The 27,430-nt window shown below is 38.2% G+C and overlaps 1 protein-coding gene across 1 annotated transcript in view; it reads right to left on the reverse strand.

Annotated features, from left to right (window-relative positions):
• LOC146001963 (uncharacterized) overlaps positions 1-21,049 on the reverse strand; it is a 23,427-nt gene extending 2,378 nt beyond the window's left edge. The window contains exons 1-3 of the mRNA XM_083139684.1: positions 21,002-21,049; positions 17,876-17,928; positions 14,111-14,569 (exon numbers count right to left, since the gene is read on the reverse strand). Coding sequence (XP_082995810.1) covers positions 14,120-14,569; positions 17,876-17,920 — 495 coding nt within the window. The 5' untranslated portion in view covers positions 17,921-17,928; positions 21,002-21,049 and the 3' untranslated portion in view covers positions 14,111-14,119. The remainder of the gene's footprint in view (positions 1-14,110; positions 14,570-17,875; positions 17,929-21,001) is intronic.
• Positions 21,050-27,430: the final 6,381 nt, after the last annotated feature.

Genomic DNA, 27,430 nt, shown 5'->3' on the forward strand with positions numbered 1-27,430 from the left:
GCTGTTTCGGTGATTCCGTTGCTTTTTTGTGCACTCATAAATCAGCCTTTTTGTCTCCTTCAAATGAAAGATATCGCTAAGCCCTGAGAATGGGTGAAAGGAGAAGGTCATTGGAAGATAGCGTGATGGTATGGTAACAAGCAGGTGTAGTGTTCGGGTCACTTTAATATTTTTATTCTAAATTCGAATTCAGAGTAAATGATAAATTATAACGGTTTTTCAAGTTTGAATTGCAAAGTCAGTTTTGGCGGGAATGTTTCAAAATTCGATAGGATGCAAGATGCAACATTGCACTACAATAATCAAAGTAAGGAAAGCTAAGCGCAACGGTTATAGTAAGTTTTTGGAAGCAAAAATGCCAAGCATGCCCGTTCCGTTGCTGTTTCGGTGATTCCGTTGCTTTTTTGTGCACTCATAAATCAGCCTTTTTGTCTCCTTCAAATGAAAGATATCGCTAAGCGCTTTGAATTGGTGAAAGGGGAAGGTCATTGGAAGATAGCGTGACGGTATGGTAACAAGCAGGTTTATGTTTCGAGTCACGGGAAATGTTTGATTCCCCATTGGAAATTCAGAGTAAATGCTAAATTATAACGGTTTTTTCAAGTTTGAATTGCAAAGTCAGTTTGGCGGGAATGTTTCAAAATTCGATAGGATGCAAGATGCAACATTGCACTACAATAATCAAAGTAAGGAAAGCTAAGCGCAACGGTTATAGTAAGTTTTTGGAAGCAAAAATGCCAAGCATGCCCGTTCCGTTGCTGTTTCGGTGATTCCGTTGCTTTTTTTGTGCACTCATAAATCAGCCTTTTTGTCTCCTTCAAATGAAAGATATCGCTAAGCGCTTTGATTTGGTGAAAGGGGAAGGTGATTGGAAGATAGCGTGATGGTATGGTAACAAGCAGGTGTAGTGTTCGGGTCACTTTAATATTTTTATTCTAAATTCGAAATTCAGAGTAAATGATAAATTATAACGGTTTTCAAGTTTGAATTGCAAAGTCAGTTTTGGCGGGAATGTTTCAAAATTCGATAGGATGCAAGATGCAACATTGCACTACAATAATCAAAGTAAGGAAAGCTAAGCGCAACGGTTATAGTAAGTTTTTGGAAGCAAAAATGCCAAGCATGCCCGTTCCGTTGCTGTTTCGGTGATTCCGTTGCTTTTTTGTGCACTCATAAATCAGCCTTTTTGTCTCCTTCAAATGAAAGATATCGCTAAGCGCTTTGAATTGGTGAAAGGGGAAGGTCATTGAAGATAGCGTGACGGGTATGGTAAGAAGCAGGTTTATGTTTCGAGTCACGGGAAATGTTTGATTCCCCATTGGAATTCAGAGTAAATGCTAAATTATAACGGTTTTTTCAAGTTTGAATTGCAAAGTCAGTTTTGGCGGGAATGTTTCAAAATTCGATAGGATGCAAGATGCAACATTGCACTACAATAATCAAAGTAAGGAAAGCTAAGCGCAACGGTTATAGTAAGTTTTTGGGAAGCAAAAATGCCAAGCATGCCCGTTCCGTTGCTGTTTCGGTGATTCCGTTGCTTTTTTGTGCACTCATAAATCAGCCTTTTTTGTCTCCTTCAAATGAAAGATATCGCTAAGCCCTGAGAATGGGTGAAAGGAGAAGGTGATTGGAAGATAGCGTGATGGTATGGTAACAAGCAGGTGTAGTGTTCGGGTCACTTTAATATTTTTATTCTAAATTCGAAATTCAGAGTAAATGATAAATTATAACGGTTTTTCAAGTTTGAATTGCAAAGTCAGTTTTGGCGGGAATGTTTCAAAATTCGATAGGATGCAAGATGCAACATTGCACTACAATAATCAAAGTAAGGAAAGCTAAGCGCAACGGTTATAGTAAGTTTTGGAAGCAAAAATGCCAAGCATGCCCGTTCCGTTGCTGTTTCGGTGATTCCGTTGCTTTTTTGTGCACTCATAAATCAGCCTTTTTGTCTCCTTCAAATGAAAGATATCGCTAAGCGCTTTGAATTGGTGAAAGGGGAAGGTCATTGGAAGATAGCGTGACGGTATGGTAACAAGCAGGTTTATGTTTCGAGTCACGGGAAATGTTTGATTCCCCATTGGAAATTCAGAGTAAATGCTAAATTATAACGGTTTTTTCAAGTTTGAATTGCAAAGTCAGTTTTGGCGGGAATGTTTCAAAATTCGATAGGATGCAAGATGCAACATTGCACTACAATAATCAAAGTAAGGAAAGCTAAGCGCAACGGTTATAGTAAGTTTTTGGAAGCAAAAATGCCAAGCATGCCCGTTCCGTTGCTGTTTCGGTGATTCCGTTGCTTTTTTGTGCACTCATAAATCAGCCTTTTTGTCTCCTTCAAATGAAAGATATCGCTAAGCGCTTTGAATTGGTGAAAGGGGAAGGTCATTGGAAGATAGCGTGACGGTATGGTAACAAGCAGGTTTATGTTTCGAGTCACGGGAAATGTTTGATTCCCCATTGGAAATTCAGAGTAAATGCTAAATTATAACGGTTTTTTCAAGTTTGAATTGCAAAGTCAGTTTTGGCGGGAATGTTTCAAAATCGATAGGATGCAAGATGCAACATTGCACTACAATAATCAAAGTAAGGAAAGCTAAGCGCAACGGTTATAGTAAGTTTTTGGAAGCAAAAATGCCAAGCATGCCCGTTCCGTTGCTGTTTCGGTGATTCCGTTGCTTTTTTGTGCACTCATAAATCAGCCTTTTTGTCTCCTTCAAATGAAAGATATCGCTAAGCGCTTTGATTTGGTGAAAGGGGAAGGTGATTGGAAGATAGCGTGATGGTATGGTAACAAGCAGGTGTAGTGTTCGGGTCACTTTAATATTTTTATTCTAAATTCGAAATTCAGAGTAAATGATAAATTATAACGGTTTTTCAAGTTTGAATTGCAAAGTCAGTTTTGGCGGGAATGTTTCAAAATTCGATAGGATGCAAGATGCAACATTGCACTACAATAATCAAAGTAAGGAAAGCTAAGCGCAACGGTTATAGTAAGTTTTTGGAAGCAAAAATGCCAAGCATGCCCGTTCCGTTGCTGTTTCGGTGATTCCGTTGCTTTTTTGTGCACTCATAAATCAGCCTTTTTGTCTCCTTCAAATGAAAGATATCGCTAAGCGCTTTGAATTGGTGAAAGGGGAAGGTCATTGGAAGATAGCGTGACGGTATGGTAAGAAGCAGGTTTATGTTTCGAGTCACGGGAAATGTTTGATTCCCCATTGGAAATTCAGAGTAAATGCTAAATTATAACGGTTTTTTCAAGTTTGAATTGCAAAGTCAGTTTTGGCGGGAATGTTTCAAAATTCGATAGGATGCAAGATGCAACATTGCACTACAATAATCAAAGTAAGGAAAGCTAAGCGCAACGGTTATAGTAAGTTTTTGGAAGCAAAAATGCCAAGCATGCCCGTTCCGTTGCTGTTTCGGTGATTCCGTTGCTTTTTTGTGCACTCATAAATCAGCCTTTTTGTCTCCTTCAAATGAAAGATATCGCTAAGCCCTGAGAATGGGTGAAAGGAGAAGGTCATTGGAAGATAGCGTGATGGTATGGTAACAAGCAGGTGTAGTGTTCGGGTCACTTTAATATTTTTATTCTAAATTCGAAATTCAGAGTAAATGCTAAATTATAACGGTTTTTCAAGTTTGAATTGCAAAGTCATTTTGGCGGGAATGTTTCAAAATTCGATAGGATGCAAGATGCAACATTGCACTACAATAATCAAAGTAAGGAAAGCTAAGCGCAACGGTTATAGTAAGTTTTTGGAAGCAAAAATGCCAAGCATGCCCGTTCCGTTGCTGTTTCGGTGATTCCGTTGCTTTTTTGTGCACTCATAAATCAGCCTTTTTGTCTCCTTCAAATGAAAGATATCGCTAAGCCCTGAGAATGGGTGAAAGGAGGAAGGTCATTGGAAGATAGCGTGATGGTATGGTAACAAGCAGGTGTAGTGTTCGGGTCACTTTAATATTTTTATTCTAAATTCGAAATTCAGAGTAAATGCTAAATTATAACGGTTTTTCAAGTTTGAATTGCAAAGTCAGTTTTGGCGGGAATGTTTCAAAATTCGATAGGATGCAAGATGCAACATTGCACTACAATAATCAAAGTAAGGAAAGCTAAGCGCAACGGTTATAGTAAGTTTTTGGAAGCAAAAATGCCAAGCATGCCCGTTCCGTTGCTGTTTCGGTGATTCCGTTGCTTTTTTGTGCACTCATAAATCAGCCTTTTTGTCTCCTTCAAATGAAAGATATCGCTAAGCCCTGAGAATGGGTGAAAGGAGGAGGTCATTGGAAGATAGCGTGATGGTATGGTAACAAGCAGGTGTAGTGTTCGGGTCACTTTAATATTTTTATTCTAAATTCGAAATTCAGAGTAAATGATAAATTATAACGGTTTTTCAAGTTTGAATTGCAAAGTCAGTTTTGGCGGGAATGTTTCAAAATTCGATAGGATGCAAGATGCAACATTGCACTACAATAATCAAAGTAAGGAAAGCTAAGCGCAACGGTTATAGTAAGTTTTTGGAAGCAAAAATGCCAAGCATGCCCGTTCCGTGCTGTTTCGGTGATTCCGTTGCTTTTTTGTGCACTCATAAATCAGCCTTTTTGTCTCCTTCAAATGAAAGATATCGCTAAGCGCTTTGAATTGGTGAAAGGGGAAGGTCATTGGAAGATAGCGTGACGGTATGGTAACAAGCAGGTTTATGTTTCGAGTCACGGGAAATGTTTGATTCCCCATTGGAAATTCAGAGTAAATGCTAAATTATAACGGTTTTTTCAAGTTTGAATTGCAAAGTCAGTTTTGGCGGAATGTTTCAAAATTCGATAGGATGCAAGATGCAACATTGCACTACAATAATCAAAGTAAGGAAAGCTAAGCGCAACGGTTATAGTAAGTTTTTGGAAGCAAAAATGCCAAGCATGCCCGTTCCGTTGCTGTTTCGGTGATTCCGTTGCTTTTTTGTGCACTCATAAATCAGCCTTTTTGTCTCCTTCAAATGAAAGATATCGCTAAGCGCTTTGAATTGGTGAAAGGGGAAGGTCATTGGAAGATAGCGTGACGGTATGGTAAGAAGCAGGTTTATGTTTCGAGTCACGGGAAATGTTTGATTCCCCATTGGAAATTCAGAGTAAATGCTAAATTATAACGGTTTTTTCAAGTTTGAATTGCAAAGTCAGTTTTGGCGGGAATGTTTCAAAATTCGATAGGATGCAAGATGCAACATTGCACTACAATAATCAAAGTAAGGAAAGCTAAGCGCAACGGTTATAGTAAGTTTTTGGAAGCAAAAATGCCAAGCATGCCCGTTCCGTTGCTGTTTCGGTGATTCCGTTGCTTTTTTGTGCACTCATAAATCAGCCTTTTTGTCTCCTTCAAATGAAAGATATCGCTAAGCGCTTTGATTTGGTGAAAGGGGAAGGTGATTGGAAGATAGCGTGATGGTATGGTAACAAGCAGGTGTAGTGTTCGGGTCACTTTAATATTTTTATTCTAAATTCGAAATTCAGAGTAAATGATAAATTATAACGGTTTTTCAAGTTTGAATTGCAAAGTCAGTTTTGGCGGGAATGTTTCAAAATTCGATAGGATGCAAGATGCAACATTGCACTACAATAATCAAAGTAAGGAAAGCTAAGCGCAACGGTTATAGTAAGTTTTTGGAAGCAAAAATGCCAAGCATGCCCGTTCCGTTGCTGTTTCGGTGATTCCGTTGCTTTTTTGTGCACTCATAAATCAGCCTTTTTGTCTCCTTCAAATGAAAGATATCGCTAAGCGCTTTGAATTGGTGAAAGGGGAAGGTCATTGGAAGATAGCGTGACGGTATGGTAAGAAGCAGGTTTATGTTTCGAGTCACGGGAAATGTTTGATTCCCCATTGGAAATTCAGAGTAAATGCTAAATTATAACGGTTTTTTCAAGTTTGAATTGCAAAGTCAGTTTTGGCGGGAATGTTTCAAAATTCGATAGGATGCAAGATGCAACATTGCACTACAATAATCAAAGTAAGGAAAGCTAAGCGCAACGGTTATAGTAAGTTTTTGGAAGCAAAATGCCAAGCATGCCCGTTCCGTTGCTGTTTCGGTGATTCCGTTGCTTTTTTGTGCACTCATAAATCAGCCTTTTTGTCTCCTTCAAATGAAAGATATCGCTAAGCCCTGAGAATGGGTGAAAGGAGAAGGTCATTGGAAGATAGCGTGATGGTATGGTAACAAGCAGGTGTAGTGTTCGGGTCACTTTAATATTTTTATTCTAAATTCGAAATTCAGAGTAAATGCTAAATTATAACGGTTTTTCAAGTTTGAATTGCAAAGTCATTTTTGGCGGGAATGTTTCAAAATTCGATAGGATGCAAGATGCAACATTGCACTACAATAATCAAAGTAAGGAAAGCTAAGCGCAACGGTTATAGTAAGTTTTTGGAAGCAAAAATGCCAAGCATGCCCGTTCCGTTGCTGTTTCGGTGATTCCGTTGCTTTTTTGTGCACTCATAAATCAGCCTTTTTGTCTCCTTCAAATGAAAGATATCGCTAAGCCCTGAGAATGGGTGAAAGGAGAAGGTCATTGGAAGATAGCGTGATGGTATGGTAACAAGCAGGTGTAGTGTTCGGGTCACTTTAATATTTTTATTCTAAATTCGAAATTCAGAGTAAATGCTAAATTATAACGGTTTTTCAAGTTTGAATTGCAAAGTCATTTTTGGCGGGAATGTTTCAAAATTCGATAGGATGCAAGATGCAACATTGCACTACAATAATCAAAGTAAGGAAAGCTAAGCGCAACGGTTATAGTAAGTTTTTGGAAGCAAAAATGCCAAGCATGCCCGTTCCGTTGCTGTTTCGGTGATTCCGTTGCTTTTTTGTGCACTCATAAATCAGCCTTTTTGTCTCCTTCAAATGAAAGATATCGCTAAGCGCTTTGAATTGGTGAAAGGGAAGGTCATTGGAAGATAGCGTGACGGTATGGTAACAAGCAGGTTTATGTTTCGAGTCACGGGAAATGTTTGATTCCCCATTGGAAATTCAGAGTAAATGCTAAATTATAACGGTTTTTTCAAGTTTGAATTGCAAAGTCAGTTTTGGCGGGAATGTTTCAAAATTCGATAGGATGCAAGATGCAACATTGCACTACAATAATCAAAGTAAGGAAAGCTAAGCGCAACGGTTATAGTAAGTTTTTGGAAGCAAAAATGCCAAGCATGCCCGTTCCGTTGCTGTTTCGGTGATTCCGTTGCTTTTTTGTGCACTCATAAATCAGCCTTTTTGTCTCCTTCAAATGAAAGATATCGCTAAGCGCTTTGATTTGGTGAAAGGGGAAGGTGATTGGAAGATAGCGTGATGGTATGGTAACAAGCAGGTGTAGTGTTCGGGTCACTTTAATATTTTTATTCTAAATTCGAAATTCAGAGTAAATGATAAATTATAACGGTTTTTCAAGTTTGAATTGCAAAGTCAGTTTTGGCGGGAATGTTTCAAAATTCGATAGGATGCAAGATGCAACATTGCACTACAATAATCAAAGTAAGGAAAGCTAAGCGCAACGGTTATAGTAAGTTTTTGGAAGCAAAAATGCCAAGCATGCCCGTTCCGTTGCTGTTTCGGTGATTCCGTTGCTTTTTTGTGCACTCATAAATCAGCCTTTTTGTCTCCTTCAAATGAAAGATATCGCTAAGCCCTGAGAATGGGTGAAAGGAGAAGGTCATTGGAAGATAGCGTGATGGTATGGTAACAAGCAGGTGTAGTGTTCGGGTCACTTTAATATTTTTATTCTAAATTCGAAATTCAGAGTAAATGATAAATTATAACGGTTTTTTCAAGTTTGAATTGCAAAGTCAGTTTTGGCGGGAATGTTTCAAAATTCGATAGGATGCAAGATGCAACATTGCACTACAATAATCAAAGTAAGGAAAGCTAAGCGCAACGGTTATAGTAAGTTTTTGGAAGCAAAAATGCCAAGCATGCCCGTTCCGTTGCTGTTTCGGTGATTCCGTTGCTTTTTTGTGCACTCATAAATCAGCCTTTTTGTCTCCTTCAAATGAAAGATATCGCTAAGCCCTGAGAATGGGTGAAAGGAGAAGGTCATTGGAAGATAGCGTGATGGTATGGTAACAAGCAGGTGTAGTGTTCGGGTCACTTTAATATTTTTATTCTAAATTCGAAATTCAGAGTAAATGCTAAATTATAACGGTTTTTTCAAGTTTGAATTGCAAAGTCAGTTTTGGCGGGAATGTTTCAAAATTCGATAGGATGCAAGATGCAACATTGCACTACAATAATCAAAGTAAGGAAAGCTAAGCGCAACGGTTATAGTAAGTTTTTGGGAAGCAAAAATGCCAAGCATGCCCGTTCCGTTGCTGTTTCGGTGATTCCGTTGCTTTTTTGTGCACTCATAAATCAGCCTTTTTGTCTCCTTCAAATGAAAGATATCGCTAAGCCCTGAGAATGGGTGAAAGGAGAAGGTCATTGGAAGATAGCGTGATGGTATGGTAACAAGCAGGTGTAGTGTTCGGGTCACTTTAATATTTTTATTCTAAATTCGAAATTCAGAGTAAATGATAAATTATAACGGTTTTTCAAGTTTGAATTGCAAAGTCAGTTTTGGCGGGAATGTTTCAAAATTCGATAGGATGCAAGATGCAACATTGCACTACAATAATCAAAGTAAGGAAAGCTAAGCGCAACGGTTATAGTAAGTTTTTGGAAGCAAAAATGCCAAGCATGCCCGTTCCGTTGCTGTTTCGGTGATTCCGTTGCTTTTTTGTGCACTCATAAATCAGCCTTTTTGTCTCCTTCAAATGAAAGATATCGCTAAGCGCTTTGATTTGGTGAAAGGGGAAGGTGATTGGAAGATAGCGTGATGGTATGGTAACAAGCAGGTGTAGTGTTCGGGTCACTTTAATATTTTTATTCTAAATTCGAAATTCAGAGTAAATGATAAATTATAACGGTTTTTCAAGTTTGAATTGCAAAGTCAGTTTTGGCGGGAATGTTTCAAAATTCGATAGGATGCAAGATGCAACATTGCACTACAATAATCAAAGTAAGGAAAGCTAAGCGCAACGGTTATAGTAAGTTTTTGGAAGCAAAAATGCCAAGCATGCCCGTTCCGTTGCTGTTTCGGTGATTCCGTTGCTTTTTTGTGCACTCATAAATCAGCCTTTTTGTCTCCTTCAAATGAAAGATATCGCTAAGCGCTTTGAATTGGTGAAAGGGGAAGGTCATTGGAAGATAGCGTGACGGTATGGTAACAAGCAGGTTTATGTTTCGAGTCAGGGACCGGGATAGGAAAGAAAAATTCTGTCCCTATCACGACTTCAGCAAATGACTTCCCTAAATTTCTGGATCCCGAGCAGTCGGGAAATACCGAATGGTCATTTTAAAACGGTATTAATTCTTGACGTTTTCTACATTGCAAGTGTCTGGAACTTATCGGAAATTGTTAGTTTTCATTCCAGAAATGCAAAGAAAATCACTTAAGGTGAAAATGAGAATTTGAGATTTCCCGACTAGTCGAGAAATTGCGAATATTTCCCGTTACGAATGTCGGGATTTAAAAAAAATTCCCGTTCCGATCAAAAATATTCTGTCCCGCATAACAATAAATACCTATCTATATTTATTTTCAATTTGTCTGAAGCCACAAAATGTAAATGGGTGGAAATGCTCATTAGTGTACTCGATTTCGTGTGTTCAGTTTCTGGCATGGTTTCCTATCTGCATAGTGCAACACTAGCGCATAGATTTGGAATTAATTTCATGGATAAATTCACCTCTTACCGTCGTTTCGTCATTACGAGTAAACAACGGATTGGCCCAACCTATACTTCTAATAACCTTGATGCACCCTTCACTTGCAGTTCAGGGAGAGGTAGTGAATTGAATTGGAATGTATTACTCCATATAAACCATATACATTGGTATTTGGAGGGTTCAGTGCAGTTCATATACAAATATAATTACAAACTTTCTATAATTTACAATCTAGATATTCACTAACGCTATAATATTCCTTATTAACTAATAGTTTTTTAAAATTTGTTTTTTACACTTGTCATATTTTCTGCTTTTATATCATTTGGTAGGTTATTGAATATTTTAATTGCCATCTGTTCGGGTCCTTCTTGAACTAATGTTAGCCTGGTGAAGTATGGCTTTAGAAGCTGTTTGTTTCTGGTGTTGTATGTGTGTTCTATTGAACTTCGTTGCGTAATATTTTTTCTCGCATAATGACATTTCATATATGTACAGTGAAGAGAGGGTTAATATTTTGTATTTCTTAAACGTTTTGCACGATTCCCTGCTATAATCCTAATGGCTTGCTTTTATTTTCTAAATGCTTCTAAACTTGCAATATTTATGCATCTCTCTCTTGAACCCACTGTACGTACATTATTCTCTGTCATAAAAATGGAAGTCTCAAGACACTTGACTGTGGACAATAGACTATTCTTTGCATAATCACTCGCAAAGTAAATAAACAACATGCAAGTTATTATGTAGATTTCCCTTACTTTCATTGCAAACTACACAACCTTCAATGTCGTCCATAAATACGAGAACTTACATTAAACTGTTAAAATATACAGCTTTCCCTTGCACAGATTTCTTTTTTCTATATGTTACATCCAGATCACGCAGATGGAAATTTCCAAGTTTCGAAAAGTGCAATCCCGTACGCCATCTACTGGAGCATTCTGCAACTACATTCAGAACGAGCATTCAACGTCAAGTTCTTCCAAGACCCAGATGGTGTGACGATCGTAGAAAATAAAATAATCTGGATTGACGCATTGAGTGGTAAGGATTATGTAATTCTGTGGTAAGATTCTGCGCAACATGCTTCATCGACAGAAATTATTTTACTTTTGCCTTCTGACGTTGTTTCGGTATAATCTTACAATTATTCGAAAGCTATAAAGAGCGATATAATTGATTTGGTTATTGTTACTTCGCTTTTCAGCAATTTTTGGATAATCGTGGAGAAAAGAATGAGTCATGATATGATTAAATTGATGAAGGGACACTTATATATAAAAACAACCTTACTCAGGGTTGGATTCGAACCCAGGACATCTTAGAACGCTGTGCTAATCACTCGGCAGCAATATAATTATTGTACTACTGTATTTTTTAATTTACATTCACAGACGTCACCAGAAATTTTGTAGAGGTGTCAGCCCGTTGACATAAACATGAATAGAAGAAGTAATTAATAATAATAATAATAATAATTAGTTAATAAGCCTTGCGAATTTATTATTATATCTTTGAGATGACCTTTCTACTCGATCCACAACATGAGCTGTGATTTAATTACTTTTTACATTTTACAGTACACAGTTATTCTATTTCCTTATTAACTTGTACATACATTGTTCAATAAATATACATTAAAGAGGAAACTTTAGTCATAAAAAATATAAAAAACAGCTTATTTCTGAACAAAACCACTAAAATTCGTATAAAAATCATCTGTTTTACCAAAGAGATAAATGTCAGAATAATAGAAAACTGCAAGAATTGTAAAATAAGAAAATTATCGTTATTCCAGCTAGTGAAAGTAAAGTCCCTAAATATTATTTTATGAATTACGATCATGTATATATTTTTATTTATCTTGGCGTCATCAAAGTCGTAGCTGTATTAATAATTTTTATTTTTGACTTATCAATAATTATGCACAAATTTTCGCAGACAACTGTTAATGTAAAACTGATTCACAACAAACTGTGAACAAGTAGTTATTTTTTTAATAAATATTTTACTTGGTAACTATTTCGGGGGGGGCGGATCCCCTGGAACCCCCTGTAAATACGTCCTTGCCTGCAATGGATTAATGACTACCAACGTTGAGTCTGTCTTGTGCTTTCGTTCAGAGACCTCCTTCATGGATGTAAACCATGGTATGTATGGTGTGGTCAGAGGCGCAACCACGAATTTTGTCTGGGGGGCAAGTACCAGGATAAATATACTAATAATAATAATAATTTTTATAATAAAAATGTTAATAATAGTGTTATAACATTATTATTGTTATTATTGATTTACTATATTTTACTTCGCTTTTGTGGCACTTTTGGCTAATTTACGAAAATGGGGATGAGTGATGATATGATGGAATTCATGAATGAACACAGACAAACATCCATGCCCAATCCGGGATTCGAAGCCGGGAAAAACATTATTATTATTATTATTATTAGTAGTAGTAGTAGTAGTAGTAGTAGTAGTATCAAAGATGTTATTGCCCTCGTAAATTATGCAAAAAGGGGGTAGAAGTTGGTGCTATAGCGTTTGAGATCGAACAAATGATTTGAATTATTTTTTCAACACATTCAATTCCACATTAATAATGGAAAACAAGCACACAAGCTATTTTTGAAAGACAGAAAATGCTTTATAAATGCATTCCAAATATTATTATTTTTTACATTAACATGTATTACTTTCATGCACGATATATGTTTCACGTTATGCAACATGGAGCGACGTGGACACTAAATTGTGTACATATTCATATTATATACAACATATATTATTTAAATACATTACACAACCAATTTATCCATTTCACAATAAACCAACAGCAAAAAATACATAAATTGTTTCTCAAATGTGCATGCTCCCTTTTCCAAAACAATTATTCATGCATTTAAATCAAAATCAATTAAGACAAGTCATATTTCTCTGTCAAGTAATTTACAATGCATTACAGATAATAATATGTTGCGAGCGTAGCGATTGTTGATTTAATAGGGCGCAAATAATTTCACGCGACGCCAATGCATTCTCTCTTTTACAACTTTTGTGCCACCCCGATCGTGTAGTGGTGACATCGTAGTGGTAACGTCGCCGCCTTGTAATCAAGAGGTCTTTGGTTCGATTGCCTGTGGAGGCACAAGTGGTTTGAATCCACGTTAAAGAGCAAGTCCAGTCCCGATTAGCCGTCTTAAGTTCAAACAAACAAACAACCTAATCTTTGTAATTTGTGTAAATTCGGTCGAAATAAATAAGCTTTGATTATACAGGGCTAGCATAAATGATTCATTCGTTTTGAAAAGGCTATATTTTCAAAAGTATTACACGTACACACATGAAAGATATATGAAAAGAACCACAAACTCACCAAGTTTGTATTGTATATTCGCCCGTCGACTAGAATTTTGCGTCAACATGCAGGAAGCATTGGAGGACGAGGATTTCGCCGCCAAGTTGATATTCAGCGATGAAGCAACTTTCCACTTATCCGGGAACGTGAATCGTCATAATGTGCGATTCTGGGGCACGGAAAATCCACGTACAGTCGTGACAGTTGAAAGAGATTCGCCAAAGGTGAATGTTTTCTGTGCAGTGTCACAAAGAAAGATGTATGGGCCGTTTTTCTTCGCTGAGCAAACTGTGACCGGTAAATGTTACCTGGATATGTTGCAGTTGTGGTTGTTTCCCGCAACTCAGTGCTGACTTCAGGGATTTTGTCTTCCAACAAGACGGGGCACCCCCTCATTGGAACATCCCAGTTCGTGACTACCTAAACGATGAACTTCCGCATCGCTGGATTGAGCGTATTTGTGAGGATGACCTAGCTTTGTTCCTCTGGCCTCCCAGATCTCCTGATTTAACGCCCTGCTACTTCTTCCTGTGGAGGTACGTTAAGGACCTTGTTACCTACCCCCACTACCGCAATCCTTAGTCGAGCTCAAAAAACGCATTGTACTGCAGTGCAGACCATTGACAGGACTATGCTACAAAATGTATGTAATGAGCTCGAGTATCGTCTGGACGTGTGTCGTGTAACCAAAGGGGCACATATCGAACATTTGTAGAGGGTGTATAAACTTGGTGAGTTTGTGGTTCTTTTCATATATCTTTCATGTGTGTACGTGTAATACTTTTGAAAATATAGCCTTTTCAAAACGAATGAATCATTTATGCTAGCCCTGTACAGCAAATGCTAAACTTGATTATTTTATTTTAACACTTGGTAAGCCTTTATTGGAAAGGGGGGAGCAGGACCCCCTGAACCCCATATATGTCCTTGGATATAGAGAAGTAGTAGGAGAGTGCTGTGCTGGCCAAAACTCAGCTTAGAGTTGTTTGTAGCAGAAGAAGATGATGATTACCTGTACACTTCATTCGGCATTTTCCGTGTCCTTTTCGGCTGGTTCAGCAGCTTTAGGAGCTTCAGCAGCTTTAGGAGCTTCAGCAGCTTCAGCAGGTTCAGCAGCTTCAGCAGGTGCTTGCTGAGATTCACTTTCTTCCTGGACAGGTTCCGCTGGAGATGCGTCATCTTCACCATCTTTAACAGGAGCTTCTTCGGGCTGTGGCTCTTCGGATTCAGTGCCCTTCTCGGGTTCGCTCGAATGGTAATCGAAGACGCTGTGTGTGACGGGTTCGCCACCGTTGGACGTGACGGACTGGCTGAAAGAGTGGTAGGTGCCACTGCCTGACACACTATTCACGTTCTGGCTGTTACCCGAGCCGCTGGATGACTCCTTCTCAGCTTTCGCCTTTACATCGGATATGTAGTCGGACAATCCGGGAAAGCTGAGCGCTAAGCCTCTTGCACTGCCGACATTGATCTGCAAAGAAATGAAGAATTTGCTGATTTGATTTGCTTTAATTTTTGTTATTTACATGGGCTGTAAATTTAAAAGTGGCAACACTGTCAGGAAGAGATGATAACACCGTGCATGCGCTATCAGGCATTGAGCATTGTTAGTTGGGCCCATGCCGATGTGTGGAGTGCCAAAAGTGGTCGGTGCAACGAGTACTGTTGTGTATGTACGAGGTTGAAATGAACACCATTTTGTGTACTGCCCTAAAACATGTTTACAAAGGTCGATCAGCCAATAGGTAAGCTCATTTCTTGAGGATGTTGGGATGTGTCAGTGAGAACAACATGAGGAAAATTGCATCATGGTGGATTCCCACGCCCACGTGCTATTAAAATCCACTTATTACCATTGTGCAACTATCAGACACGGCTAGGTATTGTTGCTGCATTCTACATTTGTAAACATGTTTTAGGGCAGTACACAAAATGGTGTTTCGGGTTCGATACCCGGTGGAGGCACAAGTGGTTCGGATCCCACTTTAAACTGTAGGTCCAGTCCCGATTAGCCTTACTGTGCATAAAGTGGACTTAAAACAGCAACTCAAACCTCAAACCAAAACAAAATGGTGTTCATTTCAACCTCGTACATCCACAACAGCACTCGTTGCACCAACCACTTTTGGCACTCTACACATCGACATGTGTCCCAACTAACAATGCTCAATGCCTGATAGCACATGCACGGTGTTATCAAGTCTTCCTGACAGTGTTGCAACTTTTAAATTTACAGCCCACGTATATACTGTCCCGGGAATCTCTTGCGCGAGCGAACAAAGACAAGTCTCTCCGCAAGTACTGACTCTTGAGGACTCGACCAATTAACGAGTGAGAGGGAATGAGATTGCTTAGAGGGGGAAAAGGAAATGCAGCTAACAGCGGTTTACAAGAGCGTGTTCTGCTTCGCTTCGTCCACTAGCATTCTCTCCATCTCTGCGCGACCTTGCTCCAGACATTCCAAGGATAGAGTATAGCGTAGTTTTTCTGCCAATATTTGCTAATCGCAACGATGAGGATGATTGATATGACGACACCCGTGATTACAGATAGGGTTAGTCATTTCGAATGCTCAATATCAAGTAGCCTAATTCTGCCAAGTTTGACGTTTCAAATATTTTTGTGAACGTTTCAGTACATGCACAAAGATGGGAAGGTGCACATTGTAGGTTTCCTTTATCAGGTAAAGTCATCCATTGAGCAATGTACCGTGTCATGAAGGTACATAGGAGATGTGAATCTCGATCTCGACCGTAATAGAGGTAATGTGATGTGATCAGTACCACGTTTCGGACGCCTTTATCCCCGTGTTGCCTCAAGATACTCATTAATGAGAGTCTGGGTGAGCCTCAGAACCGCTTTATGCAGGGACATTGTCGGAAATATTATTCCCACCTAAGATAATTCATCCCTTGAGCTGAACCGAGGTGTCCCTCTTTGCTGATGGTTCCGTGCTCGTAGCGAACACGCGAAGGAAAGGATTTGCAGATGCATGCTGTAAGCGAACACAGAAACTTGCCCTGTCTTGTTTGTCCTTGAAAGTGGTCAACATGCAAGTGTTGCCAGTGATACCTTATAATCATTTTGTGTTTGAAATTAGCTAAATGAAGGATCCTCAACAATTTAGTTTAACTAGATAAAGTTTCTTGTTAAAATATTGATATATTTCATCTTCCTTAAAATAAAATTTTACACAGGAAATGTAAATAGAAAGGGGTATCACTTATCGCACAACACTTGAGCAACCTTGTGTTCTGACGTCACGGAAGAAAGCTTTTTAATTTTAGGTTAAATGCCTACGTTGTTAGGTTAGGCTAGCCATGTTTAATTCTCTTAGCCTAAATAACATTTTTTCATTGTATTTATGCTAATGGAATCTAACCTAATAGGCCTAACCTAACCTCGTAGGCATTCCTCGTCTGACGCCAGAACAATAGGTAGCAAAACTGTTGTGCGACAAGGAAGACCTGAGTGAGGTCAGGTCAACAGGCACCAGCCAAGGAGGTGTTTCTCCACGCAAGTTGGCTTATCACTGTGCAGGCCAGTTTCAAGGACAAAAAGACAGGACAAGTTTGCGTGTTCGCTAACAGCACGCACCTGCAAATCCTTTCCTTCCGGTGTTCGCTAAGAGCACGTGTTCGATATGAGCATGTTCGCTAACAGCACGGCACCCTGCTGATTGGACTACCGGGGCTCCCAATATAAAATCTCTCTCTCTCTACACACTACATACATACTTATTGACAAAAAAAAAAATAATGCATACATTGCTTTGGAATCAAAACAGTCGTACCTGCAGTTGTATAGTATAGCAAATTCTTTAGAAATCAGTTTTCTAAAAATAGCCCTTCTTTTGCACAATTCTTCCTGTCTCCTTCACTCTTCTATTCTCATCAATCTTTTGTATGAGCAACTTCACTTTGATTATCTATTTAGAGAAAGAAAACTTGCCAAAATATAAACCAATGTTTTCAATATGTACTGTATTTCTCTCTATCTATTTAAAATATAAATTTTAAACTAAGAGTGTATGGTTGGATGGGGTGCGGGGAGAAGCTCTTGAGTAAAAAAGACAGAACGCCTGCAGGTCTTTTGCAACACTTCTTACAAGATGTCTAGACTAAAGTAACTGCAAAAGAATAATACAGTTACTTTTAAAACTAACGAAACTACAAATTAAGTAATAAGTTACATCTTTGAACAATTCACTGAGTTGCTCTTTGGCAAATTAAGTGTAACTGAATTACCTTTTATGCAAATTAAATTCCTCATTATCTTTTTAATGCTATATTTAACGAGTCCTCCCGTTTCGTCTTATGGCGTTTTCACCTCCCCCAATAGAGTTTCAAATGATTTATGTGACACGAACGTTCTAAGGCGAAACGGGACATCCCATTTCGCCTTATCCTGTTTCGCCTTACACACAAAAAATTTCCAACTCGGAATATTATCGACTTGAAGGGTAATTCATAATGGGAGCGCAGAGCTTGTGATGTTGCCTACCTTGGCTCCCATTGTCCTGTCGGTTAGGTTAGGTTAGGTTAATAATACATTAATAATAATGACCATTCATGTCGATATTATTCCCTGGTGGGAAATGTTTTGTGTGTTAGGCGAAACAGGATAAGGCGAAATGGGATGTCCCGTTTCGCCTTAGAAAGTTAGTGTCACATAAATCACGTGAAATTGTACTGGGGGAGGTGAAGACGCAATAAGGCGAAACGGACCGTAATCATATTTAATAGATTTAATTCAAATAAAACTTGCTTTTACTTACAGCAACTTGGATGGAGATTAGTGATATGACGACCCACGGCTTCATCTTCCTATCTGAAAGATATTCATCAAAATAGCTTAATTACATCGAAGAAATGAACTATTGAGCTAACGATGAAAGTTTCAAATCGAACTTACCCGATGGATATACGTACTTTTGTCGCTGATTGTTCCATAACATCATAGTGTGAGATATTCAATACGGTCGGCAAATATGGTTGCCAACGTTTACGCGCAAAATTGTCTTTCCAGTCATTATGGCAGCATTCTTCATTAGAGGAGCCCTCGAATGTGTTAATGGCTCAATGTTTTAAGAAGCGAGGTAAGGTTGATAAATCTTTGACTTGATTTTTGGTATGAAATGCTGTACAGGTTGTATTTTAATTTAAAAAAGAATGTCTCATGATGTTTGATCCCATCAAGTATCTGCATTTTAGTTTTACAAAATACATAAGAGTTTTTATTAAACATGCCTATCGGACTCCACTTGATTCATTAATTAGGTAAATATTATTTTAGAGAGAAAATAATTTCAATTTTTTATTTCTCGTCCCTTTTCTCTCATGTGGCTAATCATGAAAATGAGGATGAAATTAATGAAGAAACCAACTGTTAATTCCTGACCGGGAATCGACCACGGAACCCTCTGTGGTGAGATTGTGAATCAACTACTGAACAGGGTGTTCCACCAAGTTGACATAGTGTTTGATTTGATTTAGTTTATTTTAGTTTGCTAAATTTACTTTGGCTACATTAGGATGAGTAACGATATGATGTAATTAATGTGGGGAGACTCACAAAGAACAGCCTTGCCCCGTTCGGGAAATGAACTCGGGATCCCTGGGGTTGTAGCACAATGTGATAACCACTGCGCCATGGAGGGTGGGGTGACGTAGTATTAGAGGAAAAGGTCTAAATATGGGCCCCCTTTTTATGTTGTCATTTTCGGAGGATGAAAATTAATATATCGAGCACCTGCCTTTAAAATGCATATCTATGAAATATATACTTAAATGTAATAGCATGCCAAAGTATAGAAGGTCTCCATTTTTCTTAAAGAAAAAAGCAATTTCCAAAAAATGGTAAAATGATGTATTTCAAAATTGTGGTCTAAATATGGGCTACTAGTGGCAATATCACAAAAAGCAATTTTTTTTTAAAAAAAAACAGTCGTTTATCGCTAAAACATTATAAAATTCATATTTATGAATAATCTGTTGTTTTGAAAATCACGCGGAATGGGAAAAATCGAAATTAAGAGAAATATCCAAATATTTGTTGAAAATGTGATCTCAACATTAGACCTCATGTCATAGCCCATATTTAGACCATCACGCTATTTTTCTTCTTCAATTTATTTTCGCTCTCTGTGATACATATTTCACAAACAAATCATGGCATTATAAAAGCCCACATTTGTTTTATGTACCGCTAATATCATAACCTATACAAAGCAGATGAGAATTCAGAAAACGCTGAATTGAAACATACCTGCAAAAAGTTTTCGGAGGTCGCAATTCTATAACAGCGTCCAAGGCCGAAACTAACCACCTCTTTCTCTTGCGAATTGGCGCCGCAACTCCAAAACCCATATTTAAACCTTCGCCCATATTTAGACCTTCCCCTCTACATGTAAAACTAGCCCCCCGCGTATTGCAACACGACACGAAGGCGTATTGGGGTTATGTGGAGGGAGGTTCATACATATTCACAACAGTGTACTGCATGGAACCACTATCGCTCCATCATACTTGTTCGAGTCTCTCACGCTCGAGTGTATAGAATCAAATATCATTTCAATGTGACAATACTCGTAGAAATATATGTGTAAAAATCCGCCCTGGTAGTTTCAGCCCATAATCATCTATTCATTTTCATATATCGCTATGAATTGGTAAGATAGACTAAGCTATATTTTTAGATGGAGATGATGCCTATCTTAAGTTTCAATTTCACAGCGTCTTTCACTTCACGATCCATATTTGAAGGCCCACTGCCACAGACAAATTACGGTTACACGTGAACTACTGAGCTTCGAGCGTATACCAATCGTTTGCATGTTCGAGCGTTATTCCCTCGAGCGAAGAAACAGTCGATTCCGTAAGCCATCTAGCGTCATCCGTGCGAACTATTAGACGATCGAGCAAAAAGCACTCTGATTCACAATTTTGACTGTTTGTGGAGATGAAATCGGAACCACGCTCAGGAAGTCTTTATCTTCCTTTTATTACGGAAAGAATTTCACCTGATATCCCTCTAAGAAACAAACCAGAATCTCTCATGGCAGTCAGTTGCTCTACCGAATGGACCACGGATGGTCTCTCGGACCAACTTTCGTGTTAATAATAGCGCGCTTGTAAACCAGAGGCCTTAGTTTCGAGTTCAGAGTGACACGTCCTTTCCCCTTGCACAAATATTTATTATTGTTAATTTCCTTTCTAGTTCTACAAATGTTTATTGTTGTTCCTAGTTGCAGAGTATGTGATTTTTGTGTTATTTAATATTTAGACCTATCACTGATAATTTCACAGGATAGTGACTGACCTGTATGTATATATCATGTAAGACCTGTTGCCATGGTAATTATGGACTGTGTTTTGTCTTTAATTTTGGTTTTGGCTTGGAGTTTTAAAAAGAGTTGTTAAGCTGAATTTTAAAACGCTGTTATTTCTTTGACTCCAATGGAAGTACGAACATAAGTAATATATATTTATTTTTCTTAGTGAAAATTTGACTTAGATTTTATTTGAACAACAAACGAACAGATACTACCCATACCCTGAGAGGCATCAAATGAATGCTGCGAGTCTTCATATCAACTTATAATTTTAAATGATATTCTTTGGCTAAAAGAACGTGTCAAGAGTAAGCCACCGACTTTTCATTATGCTTCTTTCTTCATGCATTTCATCAATCCATCAATCATTCTCACCGTCACGATTAACCTGGATGACAGAGAAGCAACGCAATTACTAAAATACAAGTACACACACATTAGTAATGTTATCTCATTTAATTATTAAGTACCGCGAACACTAAACAATATTACAACTAAATAACCTTCCTTCGGAATACAGTGACTTCCTCATGACATGATTGACAATTTAAGGTTGTAAAAACAGCTTACCTCGAAACGCACTGTTCAGCCTTTAGCCTCCGAGAATTCTGTAACATATGACCAGAATGTAAGCGATATATTTAGGTTAAGATATTCCTTTCCGGAAAATTAACCTGCTTCGGAATGTAGACACTTGTTTCTTGCTAACTCGATTTTCGTTCGTAGCTACACATTCGGCCTTGACGTGAATGGTACCACTGTCAAAAATCCAGGTCAAATTCTAATCAATCCTCGTATTTCTTTCAACAAACCCGCAAAAATAAATAATATTCCGGTTTCGTCACCTTGACGTATTTCTTTCACTGATATGAAAAGTTTGGATTCGGGACAAAGGTTTAGTTATTCTCAGCGTTTGTCCTTCAGGCACAGTTTTTTGATGTAAAAACAAGAATTGCGACAGGCAATTGTCGGAATTGTTGCCAGTTTCTTGCTAACAATGTATAGATTTCGGCATTTCGTCTACATCGTGATTCCAAAAGGACTTTACAACTTTGAAAGCATATAGAAATTTATTCAGATAACTTACAGAGTCCGTTGAGGTGTCATTGCAAAGCAAAACACATCAAGTTTTGACTCATGTAGTCCATTAGTACCGAACTCACCCACCAGCAGCGCTGTCAGCATTGTTCTTGAAAATGGCTACTGTTATTGGTGCGGAACGTGCTCGCTGTGTGTTTTGGTTTCACGAGACGCAATCAGCAACTGCAGTGCAACGTATGTTTCGTACGGAGTATCGTAAGTCGCCTCCTAGTAGGCCTACAATTTACTCTTGGCACCAAACCTTCGTTGAGACTGGTTGCATGGCCACCTCGCTCCCCAGATTTAACCCGCTAGATTTTTTCTTGTGGGGTTTCATTAAAGATCGAGTTTTTGTACCACCTTTACCTACTGATCTTGATGAGCTGAGACTTCGAATTAACGCCGCCGCTGCACAAGTGACGCCTGACTTACTGACGAAAGTCCGGAATGACATAGACTTCAGGTGGAACGTATGCCGCATTACAAATGGTAACCACATCGACCCAACATGAATGTTGTATGACACACTTGATGTGTTTTGCTTTGCAATGGCACCTCAACCGACTCTGTAAGTTATCTGAAAAAAATTCTATATGCTTTCAAAGTTGTAAAGTCCTTTTTGAACCACCCTTTATAATGGATAATGAACGAGGCAGCTGAATAATCAATTCTATATTCTGTTCCGGTAATCTCTGTAGCTAGCGAACGAAAGCAAGTTCTTGCGGAAGTAGTGGTTCAAGAGGGCTCGACCAATGAACGCGTGCAAGGGAATGGGATTGCGTGGAGAGAGAAAAGCGACTACTTCTACCAGCTGTTGGCAACTGCGTGTACCGCTTCGCTCCGCCCACTCTCTATCTCTCCTTCTCTACCGTTGTGTGCATCCTTGCTCCAAAGATTGCATGGATAGAGTATGGAACCATATGCTAAAACAGAATTATTGTAAAATTGGCGGAAACAACTTATGGAGGAAAATATTACTCAATTCAGCTACATATTCATAAAGAAGTTTGATATCAAGAAAATAAAATTTTAAGAAACAAACTCTTTAACAATCCTTATTATATGTCGGCTAAATTACACCCTCCCCCCTAAAGATTTACATTCTAGAAAGATTGTGACATCCCCATGCAAAGGCGCCGACTTACAGGGGGCAAGGCACTTTCTGCCCCCCAAAATTCACTGAAAGGGACAGATATTATACATATTTACATACATTGAATGATTGAGTTGTTATTTTAAGTCCACTTAATACACAGTTAAAAGTGGGATCCGAACCACTATGTGCCTCCACCGGGAATCGAACCTGGGATCCCTTGATTACAAGGCTACGACGCTACGACTGAGCCATATAGGAGGCTCCTATCTTTACATACATAAACTCTTGTTTATGCCAACCTTGCCTCCCCCAAATTTATTTTAAGCTGGCGCCCTTTGTATGCTGCCAGTATGGTGCAACTGAAGGATCATCGGATCATATTATATTTGAATGTCATATCAATGTATTTGTTTCTTAAGAGATCTAAAAGAAGCAGGATATAATGGGGCATACGCCTTGTTAACACTTATAAAATTATTAAATGTAGCGACGATAGCTCAGTTGATGTCGACCTCCATGGCGAAGTGGTGCTACAACGTCAGGGGTTCCGGGTTCGAATCACGGGTAAGACACGAATGTTTGTTTTCATTTGTCCCGAATGAAAAAGAGATATGACATTGATTGACATGAGTTTAATGTGCGGGGAAGGCTGCCGCTTAGCGTTTTCCCTTAAAGAAAGTTGGTAGAGCATTCGAGTACCACACGGAAGACCCAGGTTCGAATCACGGTGCAGCTGATCTGACTAGGAAATTTTCCAGTCATTTCCCTGTTTCTGCACGGCTCTGAGGTCCACCCCGCCTCGTATCAACGGGTACATGGGGGGTAAAGGCGGCCGGGAGTGATGACGATCACATCATTCCAACTATGGCCGAGATCAAGAATATGTGGAGCTCTACGTCCACATCACCCCATATGCCTTCAATGCATTACCTTTTTTAAAAAAATAATATTAAATGTAAAAAAAATGTAAAAAATGTTCAATGTAAAAAAAATCAGGTCGATATCCACTACATAATAATGTCTGAAGAGGTTGCACAGTAAAATAAATTCGGTTGAGATAATTTTTTTTTAAATAGGCTATCAAAGTATCGGACAAGACCGAAAGTTTTAGACAATAAATCTCGCTCCCGTCTCGATCTTACAGAGTTCTCGAACTTCGAGACATCACTGAGGCTCTCTCTATCCTCTCTACATTTTACGCCGTTACAATTCCCTTCTTACTTTCGCCATTATCTTTTCATTGCCTTTTCCCCATTTTTCATGGTTGTTTATTTGCATTTCTTGTTTTGATCACTATTATGTTTTTTGAGCACCTTCCGTTATTCGTGAAAACAAGGTTATTGTCAGTGACGTCAACTTTAAAAAAAAAAACACTGGGTGGTCTAAACTCGAAGATTTATTTTATAATTTTATGGAAAAATGTATGTCATAAGTCGGCCGAGGATTTACTCTAAATGCCTTTTTTGTTCCTTTACCAGAAATTGCAGGCTCAAAAACAGTTTAAGGGCATTTCTGAGGGGAATTCATGAATTTTATAGTGGCTGCTTTTTTGCCTATTTTAGCCCTAAGTGCCTATTTTGAAGATAATTGCTTTGGAGTGCCCAATCCGTAAAAATGACGAATCATATATCGATGTTTATCAGTTTTAATACCTATTTTGCATTTTAGATGTTTTTGCCTACCTGTTTTGAGTTTTTAGTACCTATCGATCTTCTTCCTGGTCTTAAGCCCTTATCCTTCCTTACGTTCCAAATAACGATATGACCACGGATAGTTTAAATACAGTAGTGTTAGGCACGCTTTAGACTAAACAATTCTCCTTAGAATTTTTCAACATTTGTTCCATGACCAAAATGATACCGTGTAAAGTGAAAAATCTTATGGCATTTCAGATGCCATGGCATATTTCATGGCATTTCTCAAGGATAGGATCGGACCGTAGCATTTTTCGTAGCGTAACCAATCAGAAGCGACCTCTAGGTCACGAGTGCAGGTGTAATGGCGGCCGCGTGAGACGTAAACAATGTATCACTTCACATTTTTAAAAGCCGATAACTATACAACCGAGAGAAATAACGTTTCATATAAAACGTTATTGGATACAGAACAATGTCGCTGCTTAAATACATACTTTACAACGTTTACTGTACACGTATGGAAGAATATTTTAGTTGTTTTAAATGTAAACACCGTGTACTCAGCATAGATGGTGTAACTCGACGTGCCTTTCATGCTGTATATGTTATACATTGTAATCTCAAAAGCTAGCCGAAAAGTTACACGAAATGCTTGCGTATGAAGTACAACTGCTATAAGATTTTTGGAAGCATTTACATAGCATTTATGCTAGCCAAAATATTAAAGGAAATGCTTTCGTCTAAAGACACTGAAAATATTATACTGGAGATGTAACAAATTATTGTGAAACATTTTGATAACATTCGGTCAGTAATTAAATAAGTTTTCTTATGCACAGGAACATTATTTATGAAATAAAATACAGGCAAATTGTTAGATGGGCCTCAGCACCAGGGACCCATTATAAGTTGGTGCCACTAGTTACTGGATTGTAATCCGTTTAAAAATCCAGAATCTTGAAAGTCAAGATTATGATCCTGTAATGGAAAAAGGTAGTTCAATCGTATTAATCTACCACTGAAGTGATTTTTATCTGAACTTAGCAAAACTCAAATTTGCATAATCTTTTGAACTTTAGTTTGTATGTATCTATTTTTCGATGTTTTGCCCTGCTCTTTTATTACGCTGCAGTTAACAATGAGTGCATAGTTAATTTTAGACACCCTGCACGGTGAGCGTATCTTTCTGTTCAGTATTATTTTAATTTCATATCCTAGAATGCAATGAAGAAGAAATATAAACAGCATAAGTGACGTGTAAGGAGCTTCACATAGTCATATATTCGTTTAAGCAACCAGTATTCGGTTTACAATAAGTCTCATTGACATCTTTGAATGCTTCCTAGTTATGCATGCCTTATGAACCTATCTTTGCCGATCTGGAATTAGATGTCTGGATTTTAACTGATGTGCGAGATTTGTGAGTTTTCCCTTGCACTTGTCTTCTTGTATTTGTGTTTCGTAGCTCACGGGAACTAAAATTTCTTTTCTTCGTTGCAGATGTACTGCTGGCATCTAGAATCTCCAGTTTAAGGTAATAATGCAAAAACAAATCAATGTTAATGCTTTTTCTTATTTAGGAGTGGTTTTGAAAACGAATTAGACAATAATTAATTTGGAATAACCCATGTCGTTTGTAATTATTTAATCGTGGCTTCTTTAATCAGTAAATAACTTTTTAAATTTCGTTCTGTACATGACGAAAGGTGGACTGGTGTATTTTTCTATTTCCTTTGCTCATGAAGAAACCTGGGCAGGTGGCATTTTACTTCATTCTGGGCATTACGTAATGTTGCCGCATTATGTAAGTGAACCCGTCAACGAATAGAGCAACAGGGTTGCAATATGCAGATGTTAAATATCTGAATACATGAGTACAGTCATACCGAAGCGTGTACGTAACGTCCAACACCGAGAGATAAAAGTGTTACCTTAAGTAAATTTATTACTAATGGCGAAAAAAACATGAAACTTCTACACACGATTTCCTGTGTTCAGTTGAGACTTTTAAAATATCTGCATAGTGCAACACAACCCCACAGTTTTCCAAATTTGTCTTCATGGTTAAGTTCACTAACGCCTAGATTACGTCATCCAATGACAACATATACTTTTCCCAATATCTGTATTTCTAATAACCTTGCATTAAACGCCGAACAGAATTTCCTTTTTGAAACAAATGTATAATTAATAAATTCGATGTTTAGGCAAAAACAGATTCTTTGGTATAAGGGAAAGATATTTTAAGGAACTGTGATGGTAAATTTAACAACATTATCACAAATTATAGACAATTTTGGAAACGTTTAATGGGGAACTTCATTGTTTGAAGAGGGGGCCGAATACAGTATCCAAATTTCTGGCTCCTCCACATGATGGGATCAATATTGATTAAAATTGACCTATATATATTTAATTATTTATTATTATATATTATTGAATTATTTGTATTAAAGGTAATTTTCAACTTATGCATGAGTTATAAACGAATTCAGTTATTAGGCTTGTTTTTACAGCATGCTGTTTGCTTCATTACTTTATGTCTTGGACACACTGGAGATGTAGAGTGGGATATATAAGTATTACCAAGCAAATTGTCCATCACTATGTTTAATCTCTTTGTTTTATGCACTGAGAGCTTAAAGAATTGAAACAAGAGAACAAACAAACTGCGGACAATCTCTGCACCAGCACACGTAAAAATCCAACCCAATGCAAGGGAAAAGTTAATGAAAATAGTCACGTACAATTTGTGGAGCAATACTTGTGCAGAAACTTGGTCAAACTAACCGCTCTTGACGTTGTTATATACAGTAAAGTACAGAGTCTGCTTTGGGTTAGATTTACGTATTTTTAGCTTTCGTTGCTTTCATTTTTGTATTAACTAAATTCCATGACGCAACAACCCTCCAAAAGCCAGGACCCACCAAGCGGGTTTTCATTGGGTAACGTGTGGTGAGTTCATCCAGTCACATCGCCGCTGTTTTTGGCTTTCGATACCGCGGTCCGCTACTTCTTTTCAATTAGCTCTCCAGTTGTCCTCACGACGCTGGGTCAATAGGGGGCTCTTCCGGGAATCGAACCGTGACCACTCGCACCAAAGGTGAGAGGACTAACCATTTGACTGTTCCCGAGCCCTTTCGTTTTGTGTATTTTCCAATAATTAATGAATATTTTAAAATATTG

Source organism: Lepisma saccharinum, chromosome 18 (assembly GCF_977018435.1).
Source record: "Lepisma saccharinum chromosome 18, izLepSacc3.1, whole genome shotgun sequence".
Lineage (NCBI taxonomy): Eukaryota > Metazoa > Arthropoda > Insecta > Zygentoma > Lepismatidae > Lepisma > Lepisma saccharinum.